General features: G+C 38.5%; 1 protein-coding gene across 1 annotated transcript in view; it reads right to left on the minus strand.

Moving 5' to 3' along the window:
- Nf1 (neurofibromin 1) overlaps window positions 1-26,628 on the minus strand; it is a 1,111,953-nt gene that overhangs the window by 13,376 nt on the left and 1,071,949 nt on the right. Inside the window, exon 57 of the mRNA XM_090369763.1 lies at window positions 5,835-5,881. Coding sequence (XP_090225889.1) covers window positions 5,835-5,881 — 47 coding nt within the window. The remainder of the gene's footprint in view (window positions 1-5,834; window positions 5,882-26,628) is intronic.

The following is a 26,628-nucleotide window of genomic DNA, read 5'->3' on the forward strand; positions in this document are numbered from 1 at the left end:
TGTTGTCTCAGTTTCCCACTGAGAGCTTGTATTTTTTTACATACAATTTGAGTGTCAGTATTTTTGTTAATAGTTGATGCAAAGTTAATCTAGGAGTCACGTTTTGCTTTCTTCCTAATTTGCCTTGCTTTTGCTCTGAGTTTTTTTGTAAAAAATTAGATTAGCAGTAGTTGGGCATTTGTGGAACTGGTTCCAAGCATTGTTTTTTTCTACTTTCGCTTTGGAGCAATCTGCATTTCACCACTGATTTTTGTGTATGCGCTTGCACTGGTCCGATTTTGGGATATAAATTTCTACTACAGATAGAAATGGCCTGTAATGCGGCTAGTTACATCATCAATATGTTGTTGTTGAACATACTGAGTGTCGAGTAGGACTCAAGTTGAGTAGTTTTCCCAGTCTGCTTTTTGAAAGTTCCAAGAAGTACAGCCTTTAGGACATGAAATGACCTGTGTTTGAATTGAACTGATAATAGGAAAATGGTCACTGTGGAATGGACCATTCAGCATTAACCATTCCATGCTTGCAAAAAGAGATGCTGAACAGATGGATAAGTCTGTGGCTGAGGTAGTACCTGTAGGTAGTTGGACATGAGTTGGAGAGCCAGAATTTAGCAGGGTCAGGTTATTGTTATCAAGGAATGTTTCGATTAATTTGCCTCTCCTATCCATGGTGGAAGATCCCACAATGGATGGTGGCCATTGAAATCACTGAATAAACAGACAGGAGGAGGCAGTTGTGCGATTAGATTGTCAAGTTCAGTCTAGAAGCAAGGATAATTCGGTGAGATATAAATGAATGCAAAGGTTAATGATATTCCCATTGCCATCTGAACTGCCACAAATTCTAAGGAGGTTTGTAGTTGGAGAAGTCTTGACGGTATAGTAGATTTTACAAGAACAGCTACCCCTCCACGAGCAGGACCATCAGAATCTCTGTCTCGCCTAAACATGGTGTAATTTTTGAATCTAAGAGAGACTTTTGGTGATAGAAATGTTTCCCGAAAGCATACACCTACTGCATTTGTTTGAATAAGTAAACCACTCAGGTCATCAAAATTACTGCATAATCCTCTACGGTTTTATTGTAGGAATTTGTTCATTGGTTGGGTTTATTTGAGGAAGACTGTTCTGACTGTTTTTTTCTGGGGCTTCTGTCTGCTCTGTTTTGATTTTTCATTTCTGGGAAAGGTTGGGCGTCCTATGTTCATGGTATCATTGGCATATAATTCTAGTACTGTGTCTTCATCTTCTGACCGAACCTCCATTTCCATGTTGCTATAGTGTGGTTTCACTTTCTTCTGGTTTTCAACACTAACAGATTTTGTTGTTTTGGGTATGGTTGAGATAGCATCAGTTGGGATACTGATTGGCATGTTGCTGGTTTCATTGACTGTAGATTTCTTATTACACATTAGCACAGTTTTGGCCCAGGTAGCAAAGGAAATGTTTGGTTCAATGGAAACAACTGTTTGAGTTGCAGCTGACTGGTTGTTTTTAGTGACAGATGCATATGATCGGCTAGGCATGGTTAACAGTATTTTCTTCCTTGCTTCCGGGTATGTGACTTTGTGCTCCACTTTATATTTCTGGATTTTTTTCCCTGTTTTCTAAAGGTCATATGCTTTAGAAAATGCAAGATGGCTTCCTTTACAGGTTGGGCAAGTAGGAGTGGAAGCTGTACAGTCTCCTTGGGAATGCTCCTTAGAGCTACAAATAGGACACACAGCATTGCCTCGGCATGCCGTCTGAGAATGGCCATACTGCTGGCACTTAAAGCAGTGAATGAGATTTGGGATGTATGGCTGAATCTTGCAGTTTAAATAACCGGCTTTAACAGAAGATGGGAGAGTCGGAGTACTAAATGTCAAAATGATGGACCTGGTTGGTAGTAGGTTGCCATCTTTTTTGGTCATTATTCTCTGTGCATGAGTCACTTTTTGTTCCCTGAGTTCTTGTATTATCTCTTCTTCAGAGACGGATAGTAAGCCATTCACTGATAATGCCTTTTGAGGTGTTTAGAGTGTTATGGGGCATAACTGACACTGGAATACTGTTATATGATGTGAATTTTAACAGCTTCTCTGAATGAGTTGCCTTAGAAGTTTCAATTAGGTCTCCAGATTGGAGACATTTAACCATTTTAGGAGATCCACAAACCAATTCTAAACATTTTTGAATTAGAAAAGGTGATAGTTTGCCAACAGGTTGTGCGGATAATGAGTGCATTATAAGAAATGCTGGCACATCTTTATTCTGATTTTCCATCCGTAGTCGCTTCGGACGATTGGAGTCATGGTCGTTCTCAGGAATTTCTGATCTTGAGCTCAAAGGCTCTAAAGATGGATAATTACTTATATTCATGATGGCTACTTTTGGCCCTGGGGGGTTTGTTTTTATCACCCAGGTTACCGCAGGGAGGCAGGATGTTAGTTTGTTATTTGGTTTTTAGGAGCATTAGCAACTAAGGCCATATTGCTCCAGGGATATGCGGTGGTCATTCCCTGACCTTTCCGCATTGTCCGTATTTGGTGGTCACGGGTTCAAACCCCGCTCTAATCAAGAAGCATGTGCTATGCACTGCTGTTCCTGCCCACCTGGCTACAGAGGCGCCAAGCGGAGGCAGGAGCAGTGCCTGGTGTGACCAAGTGTAAAGTAGTAGGGGTTAGTAATAAAACTATCAGAAAAAGCCTTTGCTTTCTTGCCCTGTACCAGTACTTATGTTACAAGAGCTGTTATTAAATAAATATATTGCTTAAAGAGAGAAATGTAAAAGAACTACAGATCACTTTTAAGACATCGCACTTATAGCACAGAGAATTCGCTTAGTCACAATTGCTTGGCACCCGGGCCTTTATTCATTAAATCTTCCAGCACAAGCTTATTATTATGTACCAACTGTATGGTAGTACACTCAGGGAACTGGAAAATGAAAAAAGACCTGGGGGTAATTGTACAGTCAAATATGAAGTTCTCTGAGCAGTGCAGATGGGCTGCCAGAGCAGGTCATGTAGTCTTGTCAATGATATATAGGAATTTTGCTAGCAGGGATAAGAAGGTGATTATCTCCTTGTAAACTGGATCATGTAGTTCCTAAGAATGTGTAATCATAGGCACATATTTATCAAGTGCTAACCCCAGTGGGGAGAGAGCATGATGTTCACTGCTGTCTCTCTATACTGTGTGGAAATGGCCAGGGTTCAAATCCTGTCAAGACAGGAAGGAGTTTTATGAGCTTTCATCACAGTTGCTGAGTTTATCGGTCTCTGGCAAGGGTTAAGTTTTTAATCCTGGAAAACAGATTTTTAATCCAGCAGGCAGACTGGCTATTAAATACATGCAGCTTGTAGATAACACACTGACACCTCACAGCCCTTAGTTTATTTTGTGCAGAAACAAAAAATAGAGAGCAGATGCTATGGTATAAAAAACAGTTACTTTTGATGTTCCAAAATGTTCCAATACACCATTACTGGTATATTCTGAAAGTAAAGAAATGCAGGGGAGGAAAGCAACAGACAATTGTGGTCCCCAGGTCTTATATTAATAAAATTTACATACAATGCCTGGTCACTATATGAGGAACAATGTTTATAGACTCCAATAAATGTGTTGCATCAATATTTATGGGATTCTATATAAATAAAAATGCAATTCATTTGTCTAGATTTGCATCTAGTTGGATCAAGTGGTTATGTTCTATGAGAGACCTCGATAAAGCTGTGTAATGATACATTACCCCATTCTGTTCACTAGTAAGGAAAAAGAAGAATCCCAAAAAAGGATCCCAGCTTCTAACATGGTGTAATTGCAAGCACATATCTATTGAGTGCTAATGCTGAGTGGGGGAGTTTGGTGCTCATGATCACTTTCTATATAGTGTATGGAAAGACTGTAGTTTGAATCCCATCAAGATGAGGATTTTTATGAACTTTTATCACAGTTGCAAGTTTGCCAGTCTATCATAAGGGTTATGTTTTTTTCATCCTATAAACTTGGTTTTAAATCCAGAAAATTAATCATAAAATACACACAGCTTATAGACAACATACTGACACCTCATGGCCTTGGTTTCTTTAGAGAAAAAACAAAACAGCAGCTGCTATGGTGTAAAAGTTACTTTTGTCAGATGTTGCAAAACTTCTAACACACTGTTACTGGAACAGTTTTTATTGAAGTTTTATTTCTTCAATTACAACTGTAATTGAGAAATACAGAAGAAAATGCAACATAAAGGTGCAGTCTGAAGTCTAGTGTGATATAACAAAGCACATGATATTTGGAACCAATTATTCAAATTATTATTTTTAATGACAACAATGAAGCCTAAACCATATTTGAATTAATAAATATTATATTGTATATCGGTTAACTGATTTATATCATACTATCTATATTTTAAATATTCTCATCCAATTACAACCATACACTTCAAGCCCATATTTTTTCAGATTTTTTTTTTTTTTCTTTTCTCTCATATGTTAGGAATTACTAACACTCTTTTGTAATCCATATTGCATGTTTTTGCTATTTTTTATGTTGTTAAAAGAGTTTGTTATAGTCCTATTGATTAAATTACTTGGGTATCTGTTATTTAAAAATAATCCTTTAATAGTGCTGATTTTCTCTATGAATTTTTTGTTGTTATCACAAATTTCCAAACAGCTATTGAATAATGTTTTAATAATACCTGTTTTAATTTTGTGTGGGTGTTATGTGCAAAGTTTACATATCAAATACATTGCTAAAGGAAACACTAAAGAATCAGAATTGGCAGAACATGTAGTGGAATGCATTCAGGCATATAGTGATAGGAATGTGGTAATGGGTGGGGGGGAAGAGACTTTCAAAAAAGTAAAAAAAAAAATAAATAAATAAAATAAATAAAAAATAAGCCCTTTATGTTAAGAAATTTAGCCAGGTAAATATAAATAAAGGAAAAACATAGGGAACTGTGAAATGGGCTTTTCAGCAATAAAATTAAGTAAGGACCAATGGAGCATGGTGGAGGGTGCTGAGAAATGACAAGCTGTGATCACACTGGACAGGAGATGCCTCACACGATATAGCATCAGCAGAGAGAGAGAGAGAGAGAGAGAGAGAGAGAGAGAGAGAGAAAGGCCAATTTGTAATCCTAGCTCTGGCTCATTATGCATGTGAACAAGAACCTGGTAAAGGGTTTGTTAATGCTCATTTATTAAAATTATTTATCACAGTGTACAAAGTATGTGAATAGTTTATTTCTTGATGGATAACACTGCAAAGAAAGAGTCATTTAAAAACATAATTAAAGCAAAACAGATGTAATTTATTTGAAGATATAAAATGCCACAGCAACTCATCATGAAAATAAACAGTATTCTTCTGAAAATTCTATGATGCTACAGGAAAAAACTAAAGGTTGTATATCTAGCTAGCATTTATGTTTACAACCCATCTAAGCCAGAAGCACTTATATCATTATGGTTTTATCATCCACATGTATAGTACTACATATTAGCACTACTACCATCATTATAAAATCTTAAACATTTTCAATACTATTAGATGTTGCAATTTTTTTTCCATGTATTCAAAAATAAAAATGAAATACAAGCCAATCATCAGAAAAAATAAATACACATTTTGTATGTTTATGGTGCTGAAGATTGGCTTGTATTTTTTTTTTTCCACATGTTATATTATAATTTAATTAGGGAAACATCCTGCAAATGAAATTTCCAGTAGTTACACTTGACAAAAAAAAAAAAAAAAAAAAGAAAAAAAAAAAAGAAAAAAAAAAGTTATTATTTTAGAAATTAATAAGATAAGGAGGGGTGGGGGTAATAAACGTACCTTAGAAAATGGCCCAGCAAACCTCCAGAGTCCTCCAAATCCAAAAGCTGCAGAATGCATAAAGAAGAAAGGAGTATTTAGAAATAACTGCAGGTAAATTAATATTACTGGGTTAATTATGACATTAAAATACAAACAGTCATTTTTTCAATGAAATTATGTTTGACTAACCTTTTTACCTAAATTTAGACTTAAATATAGCATTTTCAGGAAAAACATCTTTGTTCCAAGTAAAGCCTATAATAATAGCCGTGTTGACAACACGAATTTGTTCCCAAAAAATGCAACCTTAATTGAAAGGAATTTTCTCATAAATGTAATGTTATAAACGGGATTTGCTTTCTTGGCTTATAAAAGTATGCTATGGAACTAAAGCTATAAGTACCTTCAAATTTACAAAAAAAAAAAGCGCAGGGTGGCATTTATATTGTATCTAAAAATTACCATTTAAGTTAATCATATTACCCAATGATGACATTTAATAAAACTATAACTGTTATGATTTATTTAATTTGATGATTTTAGGAAAATATTTATATGCAATGTATGTATGTATGTATTCTTGTATTCAATTTCTGTCACTGTTGTCAATTGTTAAGGTTTGGCCTTATGCTTGCATTAGAGAACTTTTGTCCATGGGTCAATCTAAGTTGCTAATATCTTTTAAGCAAATGGTCTCACCAAAATTAAATTCAGCAATTGAAAAATTGAGGTAACATCGCAACAACTCTTTCAAGACTACAGGCCTGGTATCAGATGACAAGTAACGCTAATCAGTGAATGTATGCTGATCTGTGAATAATGTTATTGAATGATGCACTGAAGTGAGCTGGCCAAGTAGTGTATGGAAAAGCATTCAATTATGGTGTGTTTCAGTTTTTAAACTGAAGCACCATCATTGAATTGCCTTTGTCTAAATTTCCTTTTGGTAACCATCATTTAAAAAAAAAAAAAAAAAAAAAGAAAGAAAAAAAAAAAAAAAAAGCAATTTAGTTCAACCATGGATAATAGTGTTGCTTCTAATGTGAGCATAAGGACAAACCTTGACTGAAATAACATTATTCAGCTGATATCACAGGGCAGAATTAGCATTAACATTAGCAAAGGCACATGATGCAAGAAAGCAAGCTTATATAGCATCAACCAAAAAAAAAAAAAATCTAATTTCACCCATCCACAAGGCAGTACCTATAAAAGCCCCAAATGCTTGTGTAGTTCTGCCTTGAATCTATTTAAGCTATCAACTTCTACGACAGATGGAAGTTTGTTCCAGCAATCAACCACATGCTGGCTAAAGGTAAACTTCTGCACATCTATCCTACAACTGTCTTTCCTCAATTTGAATTTTTGCCCTCTCAGGCATTTATTCTGAGCAAGAGGAAGAATCCCATCAGCATTGAGTATGCTCAAACCATTCAAGGCTTTATATACCTCAATCAGATCACTACGCAAGTGCCTAGTCTCCAGACACTGTAATTTGCAAATCTTAAGGCTTTCTTTGTAAGAGCAACCCTTTGTTCCATTCACTAATCTTGTTGCCCTTCTTTGCACTCGCTCCAGCAGCTCTACATCCTTCCTAAAATGAGGCCTCCAGACAAAGAAACCTTTGTTTCATTCACTAATCTTGTTGCCCATCTCTGCACTGGATCCAGCAACTCTACATCCTTCCAAAATGAGGACCCCAGATCTGTATACAGTACACACTCAAGGTGTGGCCTGACCATTGCCTCATCATCAGCCATTTTCAATCCACTGCAGGATGAAGGCCTCTCCAGCAACTTCCCAGTTCCTTCTGTTTTGAGCACTGGCCATCCATTTACTACCCACAAACTCATGAATTTCATCTATCCATCTCCACCTTTGTCTTCCAGGTTTTCTTCTAGCTCCTCGTGGATACCATTCTGTTATTTTCTTAGTCCATCTGTCATCATGTCGTCAAGCTGTGTCCTGCCCAAGACCATTTTAGTTCTTTAGTTTTGATAAGAATGTCCTTTACTTGAGTTTGCTGCCTAATCCATGTATTTCTCTTCTTATCTAACAGTCTGATTCCCAATATAATTCGTTCCATTCTTCGCTGTGTAGCTCTCAGCTTCTCTTCCATTCTTTTTGGTGAGTGCCCAAGTTTCACTTCCATAAGTCATGGTGGGGAGTATACATTGATTCATTATTTTACGTTTCAGACAAACTGGGATATTGCTCTTCATTATGTGACTATATTTCCTGAATGCTATCCATCCAAAATTTATTCTTCTCTTGACTTCCAGCCACTTATCATTATTACAGCTAATCAATAACTTGTCCCAGATAAGTATATGACTCCACCTTTTCAATTACCGCTCCTTCAATCATTATTTCCCTTTCTGTGGCATACTTGTTCATCATTACTTTTGTTTTAGCCATATTCATCTTTAGTCCAAAATCCTTACTAACTGTGCATAACTCATTAAGATTTTCCTCTAATTCTTTGGGATCGTGGCTTATGACCACAATGTCATCTGCAAATCGTAAATGGTTTAGGTAGTCTCCATTCACATTGACTCCTTTCTGCGACCAGTCAAATCTTCCGAAAGCTTCCTCAAGGGCAGCAGTAAACAGCTTCGGAGATATTGTGTCTCCTTGTCGAACTCCTTTCTCGATTTTAAATTTCCTACTGTTTTTGTCTAGTCTAATAAAGGAGGTAGCATTCTCATATATTTTCTTCAAAATCATAATATTTGGGGTATCTATGCCTTGTCTTTCCAGTGCCCGAAACATTGCCTTATGCTGTATGGAGTCAAATGCCTTTTCATAATCCACAAATGACAGGCATAATGGTGTTTTATATTCATTTGCTTTCTCCATTAGCTGTGATATTACGTGAAGGTGATCCCTAGTTGAGAATCCTGTCCTAAAGCCAGCTTGCTCTTTCGGTTGATTCTCATCAAATATTCTTTCTAATCTGTTAGTAATGACCCTTGTGAACAGCTTGTAGATGTGGGATAACAAGCTAATTGGTCTATAATTTCCAATTTCTGATTTATCTCCTTTCTTATGCAGCAAAACTATGATTGCATTATTCCACTGCTTAGGTGTCACACCTTTTCTAATGCACTTTGTGAAGAGCCTTGCCAGTTTTTGTGTTATGTCTCTTCCTCCCAATTAACTTCATCTTCCCCCGGAGCTTTCTGATACTTCATTTTCTTCAATGCCTGTTCTACTTCATCAGGAACAATATTGGGTATGTCGTATGTGTTGCTACTTTGCAATCCATCTTCCCCACTGCTGGCATCATTCCCCTGCTCCTTGTATAATTCTCTATAGTAGTCTTCTGCTATTTGAATTATGCCTTCTCTGCTGTTTATAAGTACACCACGCTATTCTTCAGTTTCAGTATCAATTGTCTTTCTGTATTACTGCTCATGGCTGCTGATTTAAATCCTTTGTTTTCCCTTAATGCTTGTTCTACTTTTCTTGTGTTAAATCTTCTTATGTCCTCTCTGAGTCTCTTTCTAATGGCTTTGCATAACTCAGTATACTCAATTTTCTCCGTCAGTGTTTTTCTTGCTCTTCGTTTGTCGTGTTCGGTTCATCATGACAAGTGTTTCTTGACTAATTGCCTTATACAAGGGAATAATCACCTCCTTATCCCTGCTAGAAAAATTCCTGTATATCATTGACAAGACACCATGAGCTACTCTTGCAGACCATCTGCACTGGTCAGAAAACTTCATATCTGCCTGCACAATTACCCCCAGGTCCTTTTCATTCTCTACCACTGTCAGTGTAGTACCACAGATTTGATATGTTACTCTGGGGATACTGCTTCCCATATATAGTACTTTACATTTGTGAATGTTAAACTTCATTTGCCACCTCTCAGCCCATCTGCTCAACTTTTCTAGATCCTGTTGTAGCAGCGTACTGTGAGTAGTGTCATTAGTAACTCTGCCAACCTTTGTATTGTCTGCAAACTTGAACATTAAGCCTGATATATTATTATCGATATCAATAATAAATACAAAAAACAACAACTGACCCAACACTGAACCCTGAGGGACTCCACTAATAACAATAGTCTACAAAGAGCAGTGTCCATTGGTTACCACTCTCTGTCTTCTCCTACTCAACCATCTCTTTATTCATAGCAGCAATTTGCCTCCAATGCCACACTTCTCCAATTTGTGCAGCAGTCTTCCATGTGCAACAGTATTAAAAGCCTTTCTAAGATCCAAATTATTCTTTGCATCTAGTTCCTTTGTGACCAAATCATAGTATCCAATCAAATTGGTCAGACAAGACTTCCCCTTAACAAACTCATGCTGTGTCCGAGCTATAACTGAAGTCTAGTCTAGATGATCCTTCAATGATTCTTTAACCAGTACCTCCATTAATTTCCCGAACAGAAGTTAAATTAACAGGTCTGCAATTATTTCTGTTGCCCTTTGATTCTCCTTTGTGAATTGGGGTCACATTTGCACATCTCTAGTCCATGGGTATCTCCCCCAAGTCCAAGCTTCCTTGGACTCGGGGGAGACCAATGGGTACAATAATCATATATTTCTATGTATGCAGTCAAATAAAACAGCATTACATTTACTATTCTACTCAGATTCAAGCATCACTGAAATAAGTTTCTTTTATATCAGCTGAAGCTTAATAATAAAACAAATTTAACAATATCAAGGGACAAAATCCAAATTTGTTTGAATTATTTTGTTTCTCCAAGTGTATTTTTCATTTTCTCTTCTAACAAATAGCCCCAGGGGCTCACATCTGGTGAGTATGGGCTTGGCACACCCGGGGTCCTGAGCTGGGTATCATAATTTTTCTCTTTCTTGGTGATTCCCTTCTACTCTCTCTCTCTCTCTCTCTCTCTCTCAGGGTAACTTGGGAATTTTTTTTTTTCCCCCCTGGTGCAGCATAAGCCTCAGGCTTCCTTGCACCATATGGCTATTAATAATAATAATAATAAAATAGGAAACAAGGATAAATGCAATATACAGGTTCTAATACACATCTGCAAAACATTTTTTATCTGACTGCTGCCTAAAATTAAAGCTATGCATTAAATGTGGGCAAGAATAAATGATAATTAGGGCAAGAGCAATAAAGTTGTAAACAGACTGAAAAGAGATGTAAGGTTTAAACTAACCTATGGGCTACTGGCTAATTATGTGAAGAAAGGACAGGGTTTGCATGGGATAATCATGAATTTTATATAACATTTATGCTAAAAAATAAATCATGTAAGTTGAATTATAGTAAATGAGAATGCGGCCTGTGGCACTGGATTCATAACTTAATATAGACAGTACAGTTGAACCAGTGAAAGCAGTAGCTAAAATAAATTTTAATATGGTAAATAGTTTAGGATGGTCAGTAAATAGGTTAGGATGGTTAGGTTTGAGTGAAGACTCCTAACCATCCTAAACTATTTACCGTATTAAAATTTATTTTAGCTACTGCTTTCACTGGTTCAACTGTATTCTCTATGCTGAATTATAGGATTTGGATCCTGACAAAAAGGGAAAGCTCATCTGTATCATCATGCTAGGCCTATCAATGAAGAAAAATAAATTAAGAGCGTTGCCCTTCCTGTGGTGTTTTTGTGAACTTAGAATCATTTTGTGAACTTTGTATACAAGGCCACAGCTAGCAAGGGATCTCCCAATAAAATCTTCTCTAAAGGAAATAAACATCACATATTTACTTAAACACTGAATCAATATGGAAGTAGTAGTTCTGTGTGCCCTCAGACAATTTCTTAAAATTTCTTTTAATTATTTTCTTTTCTTTCGTTGAATTGCTATTACACTATTAATTTAAGTTAGTTTTAAAATAATATTGTATCTCATCTATTCTCTCTTTCTCTCTCTTTGTTTTTATGAGGATCTAAGCAGTGTATGTGCTTTTGAAAAATTATTTTGCTAATACAGGTCGACCATCACTAATTCGAACATAATGTCCGCGAATGTAATTTCAAATTTCTCGGGTCGGCGCACCGATCTGCCACTACTGTTTTGGTGGCGTTGGTTGCAGCATCAGCTGTTGCCGTGAACTTGTAAGCACTGGCTAGCCGTTCCCATTTGTTTTTCTGCATTTATTATTTTTATAACCTGCTCACATTTAGCCCCAGCCATGTTTCCAATGCATAAAGAAAGTGCCTCCTCGTGGTGTAAAGCGCAAACACCGTACATTGTCCATAACAGATAAAGTTGAACTTCTGAGAAAACTCAACAGCGGTGTGTCCTGTGAGAAGTTTAACCCTGCTTAATTGTAAATTCCAGCAGTTTCTCTCGGTTCCTTTTATTTTAATAATTTTCTTGTAGCCATTCCTTTTCAGATTTTTTTTTTTTTTTTTTTTTTTAACAACACACTTGTACAAACTTGTGGAAAAACACAACACATTATGATGGATAATACAGCACACTAACGAACTTGTTTTCACAAAATCTCTAACAATACTGACAAACTTACTGCGATGTTTGAGAGTTCATTTTATAGCAATTAGTTTTATGCAGCGCTCGCCATGCGTGCAATAAACTAATCACAAACGACCTTCATATGTACCCCAGGGGCTCACATCTGGTGAGTATAGGCTTGGCACATAGAGAAGCCAGAAACAGCTACACAAATGCGATCGTCAAGAGCAAACGCAAGGCCTGGGAGACCTTTGTAAGCACAACAGGGAACACCGAACCCTGGGGTGTGGTATACAAGATAGTGACGAATAAACTTCCCAGGGGGGAAGTCATTTCAACCACCCAGACACCACAAGGTGATTATACCACCACGTGGCAACAATCTATAAGCAATATATTGGATGCCATCTTCCCGAAACCAATAGAGCCATCACTGCCAGAGCAACTTATCATCTGTCAAGATAATGAAGTTTACTCAACAGACACTCAGGAGCCACCCTTCACACGGGATGAACTACAACAAATGGCAACCACGATAAGAAATAATAAATGTCCAGGCCTGGACTACTTAGAACCCGAAATTATTAAGAAGACCGTGGAGATCGTTCCAGACCTCCTCTTACACCTATATAACAGCTGCTTGGCTAAGGGCATCTTCCCCAAAAAATGGAAGACAGCAAAGGTAAAATTAATCGCCAAAAATTCGAACAAACCACCCCACCTGCCAAACTCCTATCGGCCAATAGCCCTGCTGCCGGTTGCAAGCAAACTGCTTGAAAGACTACTCTGTACAAGGATAAATCAGCATTACCAGGCAGCGAAACTCACAGAGACATCGCAATACGGATTCAAGAAGGGTTCGTCTACTGTGGAAGCCTTGTGTAGCCTATCGGAATCAGCAGCAAACTGCAATAATAAATATCTTCTAGCCATCTCTGTTGACTTCGCTGGGGCGTTCGACACCATTTGGTGGCCGAGCGTACTGGCAAGACTAAGGCTGGCACATGTGCCGATCAACTTATATTCCATAATTAGGTCTTATCTCTCCGAGAGACGCATCATCGTGGAAGCACCTTATGGTAGAGTGAATCGTGATGTCCACAGGGGCTGTCCCCAGGGTTCTGTTCTGGGGCCGCTCCTGTGGAATATGGTTTTGGATGGGTTCTTGGCTTTGCACCTTGGTGATGTGCGCTCCCAGGCCTTTGCTGATGATTTGGTCCTCACCATTGCTGCAGATAGCCGGGCCCAGCTAGAGGAAAAGGCCAATCAGGCAATGCTGATATTGCAAAACTGGACCAGAACACACTGCCTGACGATATCAACAACAAAGACGTCCTCCGTCCTGCTAAAAGGCAAGCTTGATATACGTAGACCGCCACAAATAAAGGTGGGACCTACCACAATAAAATTAGTGACCCAGTTAAAATATTTAGGAGTTATACTGGATGGTAATCTTACTTTTAAACACCATCTAACTTATATCAGAGCCAAAATCAAAAGATACTCTGGATTGGTGGCTAGGATCGTCAGGCGGGACTGGGGGTTAAACCAACGCACCCTGTCATTGTTTTATAAAACAACCTTCCTACCGATCATCACTTACGCCTCAGCAATATGGTTTTCCAAAACAGGAACTGTAGTAAACCGACGCATCCTTGATGCAACGCAAAGAACAATCCTACTGACAGTTACACGTGCTTGTAGGACAACCAGTACCCACATGCTGCAGGTCTTGGCCGGAGCTCTTCCCCTTGACTTAGAGATCATGCGTAGGGGAATGAACTACCACATAGAGAAAGGAATACCTTGTACATACCATGGCTATACTGTGGACGTTAATGCACCACAAAAAAATGAAAAGACAAGGCTGCAAAAACACCTGATGCAAGTTTGGCAGGAGCGCTGGGCCAACTCAAATAAGGAAAATATCACCAGGAAATTCATTCCGAACATCGACAGGATGTACCCCAGTCCCCCAACTTGGTTTCAACCTGGCTTATACACCACCTATTTATTGACTGGTCACGGGGCCTTTACAGCCAAGCTGGCAGCGCTGGGGATTGAGGTGGATCCGAGATGTGCCTGTGGGGAGCTTGAGTGCTGGGAGCACATTATGTATGATTGCACCCATTATGAGGACCTCAGGTGCAGACTGATCACTGCAATACACTACCTCCCCAAGAACTTGGAATCACATCTATTGGACTCACTTGAGGAATACAGGGAGCTAAAGGAATATGCCCAAAAACTATTTGGTAGGCGTAAAACATTGATAGCCATCTACAGAAGGTAAAAAAAAAAAAAAAAAAAAAAAACACACAGAACATGCGTGGAGAGGACTCAAGGAGAACCTCGCCCAGGAACCTGCTTACTACTAATCATCTAAAACCAGCGATCACAAGAATAACCCCATGAAGCTGCGGATCTTCCCATGATGAAGAGAACCACAGCCATAGCTAACAGACCAACAATGGACCTGACCAGTGTTCATAGCTGAGGAAAAATATGGCTACCAATGACAGAGAAGACCAACGAAGATAGAGAACTCCAAGTTGCTGCCTCAACGGAGCCATATTGGCTCTATGCTCTGCACTCTCTTGTGCAGTGCAATTCTTTTACTCCCACACCCGGCAGGGGTGGGAGGTGACGGCTTGCTGTCGCCTCTCTTCCCTGCCACACCATTTCTTCCCTCTGGTGGGGCATGGGCATGCCTCACTGAAAAATTGGGGGTCACCTACCCTATCGACCCTCTTCTTCCTATTTCACCCACCAGCCTTCATTCTCCCCTCCCAGCACTTTTTCTTGCACAGCGTATAGCCCTACACGTCCAAATTTAAATACACCAAAAATTTTCGCCCAACCTTTTAGGCACTTCAGAAACAGGCTTTCAGCGTCAACCTCATATTAGTGCTTTAATGTAAGTGATTTAAAATCAACTGCGGTCGTTCCAATTTTATTTTAGGTCCTAGCCACTAAAATTCCAGGAAAGTAAGTGGCAGGACCAGCCAGAGTACAATTGACTCAATGGTAACACCCGGCTAGCCTCCACGTGGCGAGGTATGGACAACGTCTGGTCCCATTAGGGGCCTGGCGGCCAATAAGCCGGATAAACAATGGGCACAACATATAACACTACTCATGACCCACACACTTCTAAATCTCTGGCTTTGACAGGGTACTGTCACCGATACATAGAACATTCGCGGAGATGGGAGAAATCCCAGGAGCCGCTAGACCCTTAATATACCTCATACCTCATACCTCATACCCAGAGTCCTGAGCTGGATATCATCATTCTTCTCTTTCTTGGTGATTCCTTTCTACTTCTCTCTCTCTCTCTCTCTCTCTCTCTCTCAAGGTAACTTGGGAATTTTTTTTGGCTGGTGCAGCATAAGCCTCAGGCTTCCTTGCACCATATGGCTAATAATAATAATAAAAATGTATGCTGTAATAGCATCACACGTATGTGGCCAACACAGCTTCTCAAGAAATAAATTAACCTACTGGGCTACGTCGGCCACATATTATTATTATTAGCCATTTGGTGCAAGGAAGCCTGAGGCTTATGCTGCACTGACCTAAAAAAAATTTCTAAGTTACTCTGAGAGAGAGAGAAAGAGAGAGAAATAAAAAGGAGTCACCAAGAAAGAGAAGAATATGCGACATACAAAAAGTATCTTTCTTTTATATTTTAAGCAAAAAAACGACAACACTGATATTACAATATTTATTTTAGAATTACTAATTAAATTATTTGCTAAATATTTTTTGCCCCTGGGGAATTTTTTTCTTTAATATGGCAGTCAACATATTAAAAGGTAGGAGGAGGTAGTTAGCTGTTGGGTAAACTGTATGTGCTAAAATAACCACTGGTGATCTGGCAAACTCACTAATCCAGCACCCCACAGGTCCCAATGCTGCCGGACAAGACGAATTGGTCAGACAAGACGAATGTTGTCTGACCAATCTGAGCTTCCTTTGTTGCTGCATCATAGCCTACTATGATATAGCAACAAAGGAAATGGATGCTATAAATAATTAAATAATTAAATTATTTAATTCCAGTTTTTAATAGTGCCTACATGAAAGACTGCTGTACAAATTGGACCATCAGTGTGGCATTAGGAGCAAGTTACTGATATCCCTACGTCTGCATTTGATGACTTAATCAGCACTTCAAATTGATCAAATTTATTTACTGTGCTCCTAGCATTAGTGTACATGCAAGTATATGTATACCTGTTCTTACCCTTAGTTACCCTAACACAGCCCATGTGTTTCCTTTTTCTGCGAGGACCCACAGTTTCCCGACCCACCTAACACTACCTTGATAGCCTTGATGATGGTGAAATGGAGAAGGGGTCAAACTGGGTCAAAGATACGGATTCTCCAGCATAAATGTGGAGAGTTTACAGCTACGCAATCACTAAAGTATAAAGCACTAGTCATGAGTATTCAAAATCATACTAGTCAAGGTTAAGTAAAACACACTTGGACATGTTTGATACACTATTCTCCAAATTGCATTTTATCTTGCTGTAATGTACCTTACATAACTGTTATTGTTATTGGGTTTTAGATGTATCGGCGACTAAGGCCATGTTGCTCCGTGTATATTTTCTGTAAGTTATGAGGTCAATTTTCTATTTGTTGGACGAAAAACCCATTTCTGGGAGAAAAAGCCATGCTATCCTTGCCTGAGACCGACTAAACTCAGCTACATTGTGAAAAAGACCCAAGAAATTCCTCCCGTCATCAACGGGATTCGAACTCGGGTCTTTTCTACCTGGTGTGGGGAGAAAAGACCAGTGACATTCCACCAACTATGCTACCCAAGAGGGGTTACATGACTGTATTTCAGAATCCTAAAACTGGCCTTTAGCTTGCTATAATGGGCTTGCCTGTACATCAATGGCAATAAATGATAAAATTTATGACATAAATTTTATTATGATATTATCATAATAAATAAATTTTATAGTTTAAATATAACATAATATAATATAATTAAAATTGCCTTATAATTTGATTATAATATGTGAATCGAACTTCATTAATTACAGTGGAGTAGCGATAATCCAAACTAATTGGGACTGAGAGTAGTTCGGACTTCAGATTTTCAAACTTATCAAAAATACTGTTCCGAAGACTAGACAAAAAAAAAAAAAAAAAAAAAGTTTACTAAGTTTAGAAATAAAAACACTAAGTTTTACTTACGTATTTTTATTCATAGGTAACAAAACAAATGGAACTTTCAGCCACAATAACACATATGTATAGGCCTTTAACAAAAATAATTACTTATTTTTTGCTGCACCATTTTTGAACTTCGTTTCTTTGCTGCCAGATCTCTCACTCTTTTTGGCAATAGTTGAGTTGGACAGCATTCAGTTTGTTGCTTGTACCAAGCCATCGCAGTTGCTAGCACAGCGAATATCTCAGCATGTATATGCCCAGTGTTGATGTCATTTTTTTTGTCATCATCTGGATCATTTTCAGGAGCTCCAGTTTCTTTTAAACTCACAATTTCATTTGCATTTAAAACAGGAAACCCTGTAGCACAAATATCATTTCCGAGCCATGCCCTTGCATCACCTTCATTGTAATCTTCAAACCCAGGGACTGACCAAAATAAGTTGATCGTCTCATTCAGTATTTGTCCCTCATCTCCTTCAATTTGATTCTGCTTATCTCCTATGGTTTCTTCTGCAATAAGCTACAGTTTTTTCCAAGCATTTTTTAAATTCTGCACCGTGAGTGATTCCCACATATCAGCTAACATGTAGCAGCGGTCCTTGAGACTGAAACTTGTTTGAAAAGGCTATGATGCATTCTTCGTTGCTTTCTGCTAAAAGTAAACAATGCAAGACTTGTGTTTTGTAGATTCTCTTCAACATTTCGATGACTCCTTGGTCCATCAGTTGGAAGAGTGCAATAACATTTGGTGGAAGAAACATGACCTTGAATCCATCATCTATTTTGTTTAATGTTTACACTGAAGAATGTGATGGAGCATTATCTAGGATAATGCAAGACCTTGCCCATTTTGCCTTCTCATTCGTGATACTTTATGACATTTAGAAACTTTTTTTTAAATGATTCTACTGCAGCAAAATCACAAGATAAAATTTCCCCTTCGGTTTGAAGTTCTCTAATGCTGTGCTGTGATTTAACGTTATTTAGCCAGCCTGTACCAGCTTTAAAATCTGAGAGACCGCCTAATTTTTTGTTAAAATCCAGAGCCTTTTCACTAACAAAGGTCCAGATATGGGTTCTCCTAAACATCATCTCTGTGTGAAATAAATGGCACCCTTTGAGGGATGGGTCATTAACTGTTCTCATAATTTTTCTTTCTTTTGCACCATCATCTGAATCAACTTTTGATGTGAACTTTAAAATTTTTTCCTCGTTTTTAATGTCTGTTATGGTTGGCTTTCCAACCCTGCAAAATTTTGCTAAAAAAGACCTGCTGCTTTGAAAAAAAACCTTTGAAATCTGTTTAAAATCTCAATCTTCGATCCAATTGTTAAAATTTTCTGCTTCCTTTTAAAATACAAAGCCATAACTACAGTACGGTAAAATAAAACTCTAAATAAATGTTCAGAATATTTTTACTCCATATCTGACTTGCACATATTAGAGTTAGTTGCAATTTCTGCGTGCAGTGTTCTTCGTTATTGATTGACGCTCAATGTTTTTTTACTGTTTTAGATTTTACAAAAAAAAAAAAAAAAAAAAATCAGTGAACAGAAATAGCAGATTACAAAGCATGTTGAATAACAGATTACAAAGTGTTATGTTTAGTTAGTACTGTACATATATTAATTAAGCTATGTACATAAGCATAAATTTATTTTTATTTTGCAAACCAGTGGATAATATTTTTTTTCGATTTTCATGTATCATTTAATTTTGTTAATTGGTAAAGTAATAGAAGTGTAATTTGTGCTGTATATCTTCATTTTTATAGCCTGTGGATAATATTCCTTCGATTTTTGTTTATTAGAATTGCCATTTAATAGAATCAAAATTCAATTTGCAAATGTGATCACAATAACTGGCGCTTACTGTAATTATTTTAAGGCACCATCATAAAAAATAATAAATGCTGGCTTGTTCAGATTATCGACATTTCAATTTTTGATGCTCTACACTACTTATTAATTTAAATTTAATTGTGTTAATTTACACAATTTAAATACTTACTGCAATTTGTGAATTAATTTCCTCAATCAATAAATTGTTGTTCATTAATTATGATTTATCCCTCCCAACCAATACTATTTTTGAGTGTTGGTATTCGAGGTGAGCGGATGCGCTTTGTCAGGGCTCCTCAGTTAAGTGGATTGGATTACTGTTGATTAGTGCTTTTAAATATTTGATTTATTTAGATATTGTTGGATTATTTTGTTATAGGTTTTCCTGTAACAGTTTGATTTTAATAATATTATAGATATAATTTTTTAAAGTTAATTTTCATTGATATTTAGCTAATTTTATAATGGTAGTTACGAGATCTGCCTTAAGCACATCACAGGGTATCGTGACTCACACAGAAATAGTCGATGGTGATTTACGGGCGAGTCATGATTTAATCTGTTGCGGAACCTGTGGAATGTTTTCCAAGGTCGACCTGGTGACTAATCATAGATCACCTAGGGATTCTTTTCTTTGTGATTGATGTAAGGAGTGCACCGATCTTAAATTACAATTTGGTGCACTGATGGAACAATTTGAGTCCCTGAAAAACAGGTGCTTGCCTTCGAGAATAATGCATCTGGGAGCTTGTCAGGGACTCAAGACTCCAGCAATCTACCAAGTGATGCACACACGATTCGGGTCTCAAAACAGAAAAATCAGTGCAACTACTCTGGTTAAAAACGACATTGTTTTATTAGGAGACTCCATTGTCAGGGAAACGGGGAATATTTTTTGTAATAAGGATAGGTGGAGTAGAACCAGGGTATGTCTGTCTGGTGGGAGCAACTATTAATGATGTCACCAAAAGATTGTCAGATTTTAAGGGGGGGTAAAGAGAATATTATTATTCATGTGGGGACTAATAACATTAAACGTAAACGATCTGACGATTTGTTGGAAAAATACAGGATCATGCTGAGGAAATGCCGCGAGCTAGGCCACAATGTCTATGTGCCTGCAATTCTTCCCAGACACGATAGGAGGGATTATATATTAAAAGCCTTGTGGATTAACTCAAGACTTGAAGGACTCTGTAAGGCTTTAGGGGGGGAAATTTCTATCAGCTTGGCCCACACTTGTAGGTAGAAGGAATTTATTTTGTAGAGACGGGATACACTTAAACAAAGGTGGTGCAAAAGTTTTTGCCAGTATTATTGAGGATACCTTAAAGGTTCAAGAAAACTGCTAGTTAGGGGGGGGGGATGTGGGTAATACTGACACGCATTTATCTGATAATATTGGTCAAAGTAACTCTTGCACATACCTTAAGAGTTCTTATCTGTTACCCCAACTGGACGTATTATCTAGATGTTCTGGGGCAGAAACGTTTCGAGTGAGTGGGTAGCTAAGGCCAGGGAAGAGAGCCTAAAAAACTTCACAGGTTGTGTTAGGGTAGTTAAATATACAAGAACGATAAGACTTAATTGTTTATATAGTAACGTTAGAAGTGTCGTCAATAAAATGAGTGAATTCGAACTGCTGGTTAAAACAAGTAACGCGGACATAATAGGGCTTACGGAGACGTGGTGCCACCTGGAAATTGGGGATGATGAGTTTCAGTACGGCTTGTATAATGTATTTAGGAAGGATAGGGTAGATAGAAGGGGTGGTGGGGTAATGCTTCTTATCAGAAGCAGCCTGAGCGTGATGATAGCTTTCCCGGATTCAGACATTTCACATGCTAGTATAGAATCTGTATGGTGTGAGATAGTTGGAAACAAAGGTATAATGCGAGTAGGAGTAATCTACAGACCAGGTGATTATGAAGATTATGACAAAAGCCTCTACACGCAAATAGAATGGGCAAGTAAGCGTCAATGTCTTATTATGGGTGATTTCAATTTGCCTCTAACTGATTGGAGTAAATGGGAAGGAAACTCGACATGGGGAACAAATTTTTTAAATCACCTAGATGACTCTTATTTGTATCAACATGTCAGGGAAAGTACTAGAGAAAAGAATATCCTAGACCTTATCATCATCCATGAATCAGATGACATAACAGGGCTGACAGTAGAGGAACCAGCAGCAGAAAGTGATCACGGAGTTCTACAGTGGATGATGATGAGAGAGAGAGCAGAAGTAAAAGGCAGAGGAATGGGTTTTAATTTCAGAAAAGGAAATTACGATGCCTTAAGGTATTACATGGTCTCTATTAACTGGGTAGATATCGCACAGAGAATGAATACATTTGAACTGTGGTATGCTTTTAACATTAATCACAGATGCCTTGAATGTTTATTTACTATTAAAAAAAACACTCCATGAGGAGGGTTCCAAGTTGGATGAATAGTGAAATTGCCACATTACTTGAGCAGAAAAAGGTGGCATGGAAAGGTTACAGAGCAACAAAAAGAACTGAAGCCTAAAACAGCTACAAGATGATCTGTAATAGAGCCACAGAAAAGGTTCAAAAGGCAAAGGCAGTTTATGAGAAATCACAAGCAAACATAGCAAAGAGGGGGGATAAGGAATTCTTCACATATATAAATGCCAAGAAGAACAAACCAGATCGGACCTTTAAGTAAGGGAAAGGGGATAGTATTAAATACACCAGCTGCCGTTGCAGATGAACTCAAAAGTTATTTTGCATCGATATTTACAAATGAAAAACCTTTTGTGGCAATGGGAAATTGTGGGAGCAAAGTTGAAAAATATGTTGAAAAATCAGAGACTGTTGGGAGCCATTGCGGTACAAGTAAACACATGGGTTGTGTTAGGGTAGCTAAGAATATGTTTGTTATTTGGTTTTTAGGAGCATTAGCAACTAAGGCCATATTGCTCCGGGATATGCGGTGGTCATTCCCTGACCTTTCCGCATCCTCCGTATTTGGTGGTGACGGGCTCGAACCCCGGTCTAATCAAGAAGCGTGTGCTACGCACTGCTGCTCCTTCCCACCTGGCTACGGAGGCGCCTAGCTAAGAATAGAAACAGGTGCAGGTATACTTGCGTGTACACCAATGCTAGGAGTTTAGTAAATAAATTTGATGAATTTGAGGTATTGCTGAAAACATCAAAGGCAGATATTGTTGGGATATCAGAGACGTGGTGTCACACAGATATAAGGGATGCAGAACTGCAATTTGGGGAGTACAACGTCTACAGAAAGGATAGACAGGATAGGAAGGGGGGAGGGGTTATGCTATTAGTTAAGAAACACATAAAAACCAAGGAAGTGAAGCCAGTCGACATCGCTGGACAGTGCAGTGTTGAGTCAGTTTGGTGTGACATAAGCATTGGGAGATCAAAATTGAGAGTAGGAGTGTGCTATAGGCCTAATGACTCTGATGAGTATAATAAGGAACTGTACAGGGAAATAGAGTGGGCCAGTAAATCAGAGAGTCTTATAATGGGAGATTTTAATTTCCCAGATATTGACTGGAATTTGGGGGCTGGTTACTCACACACTAGCAGGGCTTTTGTGGATTTATTGGATGATTGTTTTCTACATCAGCATGTTCGGGAGGCAACTAGAGGGAGTAATACTCTTGATTTGATTATCAGCAGTGATTCTTCATGCATTAAGAATCTGCAGATAAATGAACCACTAGGTGGCAGTGATCACAGTGTGCTGAAGTGGGATTTACTCAAAGAGGTAACTACCATTAGGGGTAAAGGGAAGGGTTATTGCTTCCGTAAAGGCGACTACGATGGACTGAGACAGTATTTATATTCTATACAGTGGGACCAACTGATGATGTTACCAACAGCAAATTCAAAATGGGAAGCATTCAAAGAACTTATCTTGGAAGCTACTAGGCTTTACATACCAACTAAGAAATATTGTTCAAAGTTTAGGCCAAAATGGATGTCAGATGAACTAATGAGGCATATGGCAGAGAAGAAAAATGCATGGGATACTTACAAATTAACACATAACACAGAAGCCTATGACAGATACAAGTTGATATGCAACCAAGTTACAAAGGAGGTTAGGCAGGCGAAGGCAGATTACGAGAAATCCTTGGCAAGGGATGCAAAGAAAAACAGCAAAGAGTTCTTTACTTATGTAAACTCTAGAAGGAAGGGGATGAATCAGATTGGTCCACTTGATATTGATGGGTCAACTGTTGATGATCCTGCTCAGGTAGCTAACAAACTAAATGAATATTTTGCATCGACATTCACACATGAGGAGTTATTCAGCAAGGGGAATGCCAGAGGTGTATTCAACTCTAGCAGTAAGCTACAGAATCTTGAAATAACTGGGAATAAAGTGGAGGAGAAACTGTTGAAGATAAACACAAGAAAGGCACCCGGGGTGGATGGGATCTATCCAGTTATATTAAAGGAGGCAGCAAAGGAAGTAAGCAAACCCTTAGCCATAATTATGAGAGCTTCCTTGGACTCAGGGGAGGTACCCATAGACTGGAAATGTGCAAATGTGACTCCAATTCACAAAGGAGGATCAAAGGCTGACACAAGTAATTATAGACCTGTGAGCTTAACTTCTGTTCCAGGAAAATTAATGGAGGCACTAGTTAAAGAAGCACTGCAGGATCATTTAGACAAGACTTCAGTTATAGCTCAGACACAGCATAGTTTTGTTAAGGGGAAGTCTTGCCTGACCAACTTGATTGGATACTATGATACAGTCACAAAAGAACTGGATGCAGGGAATAACTTTGATATTATATACTTGGATCTTAGAAAGTCTTTTGATACTGTTGCACATGGAAGACTGCTACACAAATTGGAGCAGTGTGACATTGAAGGCAAATTGCTTCTATGGATAAAGGGGTGGTTGAGGGGGAGAAGACAGAGAGTGGTAATCAATGGACACTGCTCATCGTGGACTAATGTTATTAGTGGAGTCCCTCAGGGCTCAGTGTTGGGTCCATTATTGTTTTCTGTATTTATAAATGATATTGATGATGGTATATCATGCTTAATGTCCAAGTTTGCAGATGATACAAAGGTTGGCAGGGTTGTCAAGGACACTACTGACACTATGCTGCAGCAACAGGATCTGGAAAGGTTGAGCAGATGGGCTGAGAGGTGGCAAATGAAGTTTAACATTGACAAATGTAAAGTACTACACATGGGAAACAGCAACCCCAGAGCAACGTATCAACTCTGTGGTACTACACTGACAGTGGTAGAGAATGAAAGGGACTTGGGGGTGGTTGTGCAGGCAGATATAAAGTTCTCTGAGCAGTGCAGACGGGCTGCAAGAGTATCTCATGGAGTATTGTCAATGATATACAGGAATTTTTCCAGCAGGGATAAGGAGGTGATTATTCCCTTGTATAAGGCAATGGTCAGGCCACACCTAGAGTACTGTATACAGGTCTGGAGGCCTCATTTCAAGAAGGATGTAGAGCTGCTGGAATGAGTACAGAGAAGGGCAACAAGATTAGTGAATGGAACAAAGGGGTGCTCTTACGAAGAAAGGCTTAAGTTTTGCAAATTACAGTGTCTGGAGACTAGGCACCAGCGAGGTGATCTGATAGAGGTGTATAAAGCCTTGAATGGTTTAAGCATGCTCAATGCTGATGGGATTCTTCCTCTTGGTCAGAAAAATCACCTGAGAGGGCATAAATTCAAATTGAGGAAAGACAGATGTAGGATAGACGTGCGAAAATTTGCCTTTAGCCAGCGGGTGGTTGGTTGGTTGGTGGAACAGACTTCCATCCCTTGTGGTGGAGGTTGATAGCCTAAATAAGTTTAAGGCTCAGTTGGACAGGTATTTTGAACGAACAGAAGGGTGAAGTGGAAGTGGGTTTTTTTTTTTTTTTTTTTTTTGGCTGATGCTGCATAAGCTTGCTTTCTTGCATCAAATGCCTCTACTAATGCTAATGTAATTAATGATATTGAAATTTTACAAGATTATTTAATGAAAAAACTTTCGAGCCTACAGGCCAGTAAGGCTCCTGGAGTTGATGGAATATACCCTATAATCTTAAGGGAGGTGGCAAGCGAGTGCATTGAACCATTGAGGCTAATTATGCGAGGATCAGTAGTGTCTCTGAGGAGATTCCGTTGGATTGGAAAAGTGCCAATGTATCTCCCATACATAAGGGTGGCTCTAAGAGTGAAGTGGGAAATTATCGACCTGTTAGTCTGACTTCAGTGGTAGGGAAAATCATGGAGGCAATGATCAAGGGTGGAATTCAGGATCATTTGGATCGAATTGAAATTCTCAAGGATACTCAGCAGGTTTTGTAAAGGGAAAATCATGTTTAACAAATCTGGTTCGCTATTTTGAAATGGTCACTCACGAGCTGGATTTAGGGAATAATTTCGACATTGTTTATTTAGATTTCAGCAAAGCTTTTGACTCAGTTCCACATGAGCGGTTGCTTTATAAGCTGGAACAGGTTGGAATCACTGGGAAAATCCTTAGATGGATAGCAGGATGGCTTCAGGGCAGGAGGCAGAGGGTTGTGATAAACGGCTATTCCTCAGATTGGGTTGATGTAAGAAGTGGGGTTCCCCAAGGATCAGTATTAGGGCCACTGTTGTTTTTAATTTTCATAAACAACATCGATGAAGGGACAGAGGGCGTGATGTCTAAATTTTCAGATGATGTTAAATTGGTAGAGTAGTTAATGATTGCTGTCAAGCTGAGCTTCTTCAGAGAGATCTAGATAGACTTCAGGAATGGTCAGAAAAATGGGCTATGCTTTAATCCAACAAAGTGTAAGGTATTACACCTGGGAAACAGTAATCCCAAAATAACTTATTCACTTGATGGAGTTCAACTAAACCCAGTACTGGAGGAAAGGAACTTGGGTGTTACGATACGGTCAGACATGAAATTCTCTGAGCATTGTAAACAGGTTGCAAGGAAGGCCCATGGTGTCCTATCAATGATCTATCGAACTTTTGCAAGTAGAGATAGGGACGTGATAATCCCATTATATAAGGCTTTTGTTAGACCACACTTGGAATACTGTGTTCAAGTATGTAGACCGCACCTAAAGAAAGACATCGAGCTTCTTGAAAGGGTGCAAAGACGGGTAACTCGCCTGGTGAGATCGGCAAAAGGGCGTCCTTATGAAGAAAGACTTCGAATATGTGGGTTGCAGAGTTTGGAAACTAGACACCTTAGAGGAGATTTGATTGAGGTGTTTAAGGCTCTGAGAGGCATCAGTAAAATGAATGAGGACAAAATTTTCAAGATTATAAATGATGCTAGAACTAGGGGACATAATTTCGAGTTACGGGGGGAAATGTTTAGATTGGACTG

This window comes from Mastigoproctus giganteus, chromosome 3 (assembly GCF_048544385.1).
Source record: "Mastigoproctus giganteus isolate SK-2022 chromosome 3, ASM4854438v1, whole genome shotgun sequence".
NCBI classification, from domain to species: domain Eukaryota; kingdom Metazoa; phylum Arthropoda; class Arachnida; order Uropygi; family Thelyphonidae; genus Mastigoproctus; species Mastigoproctus giganteus.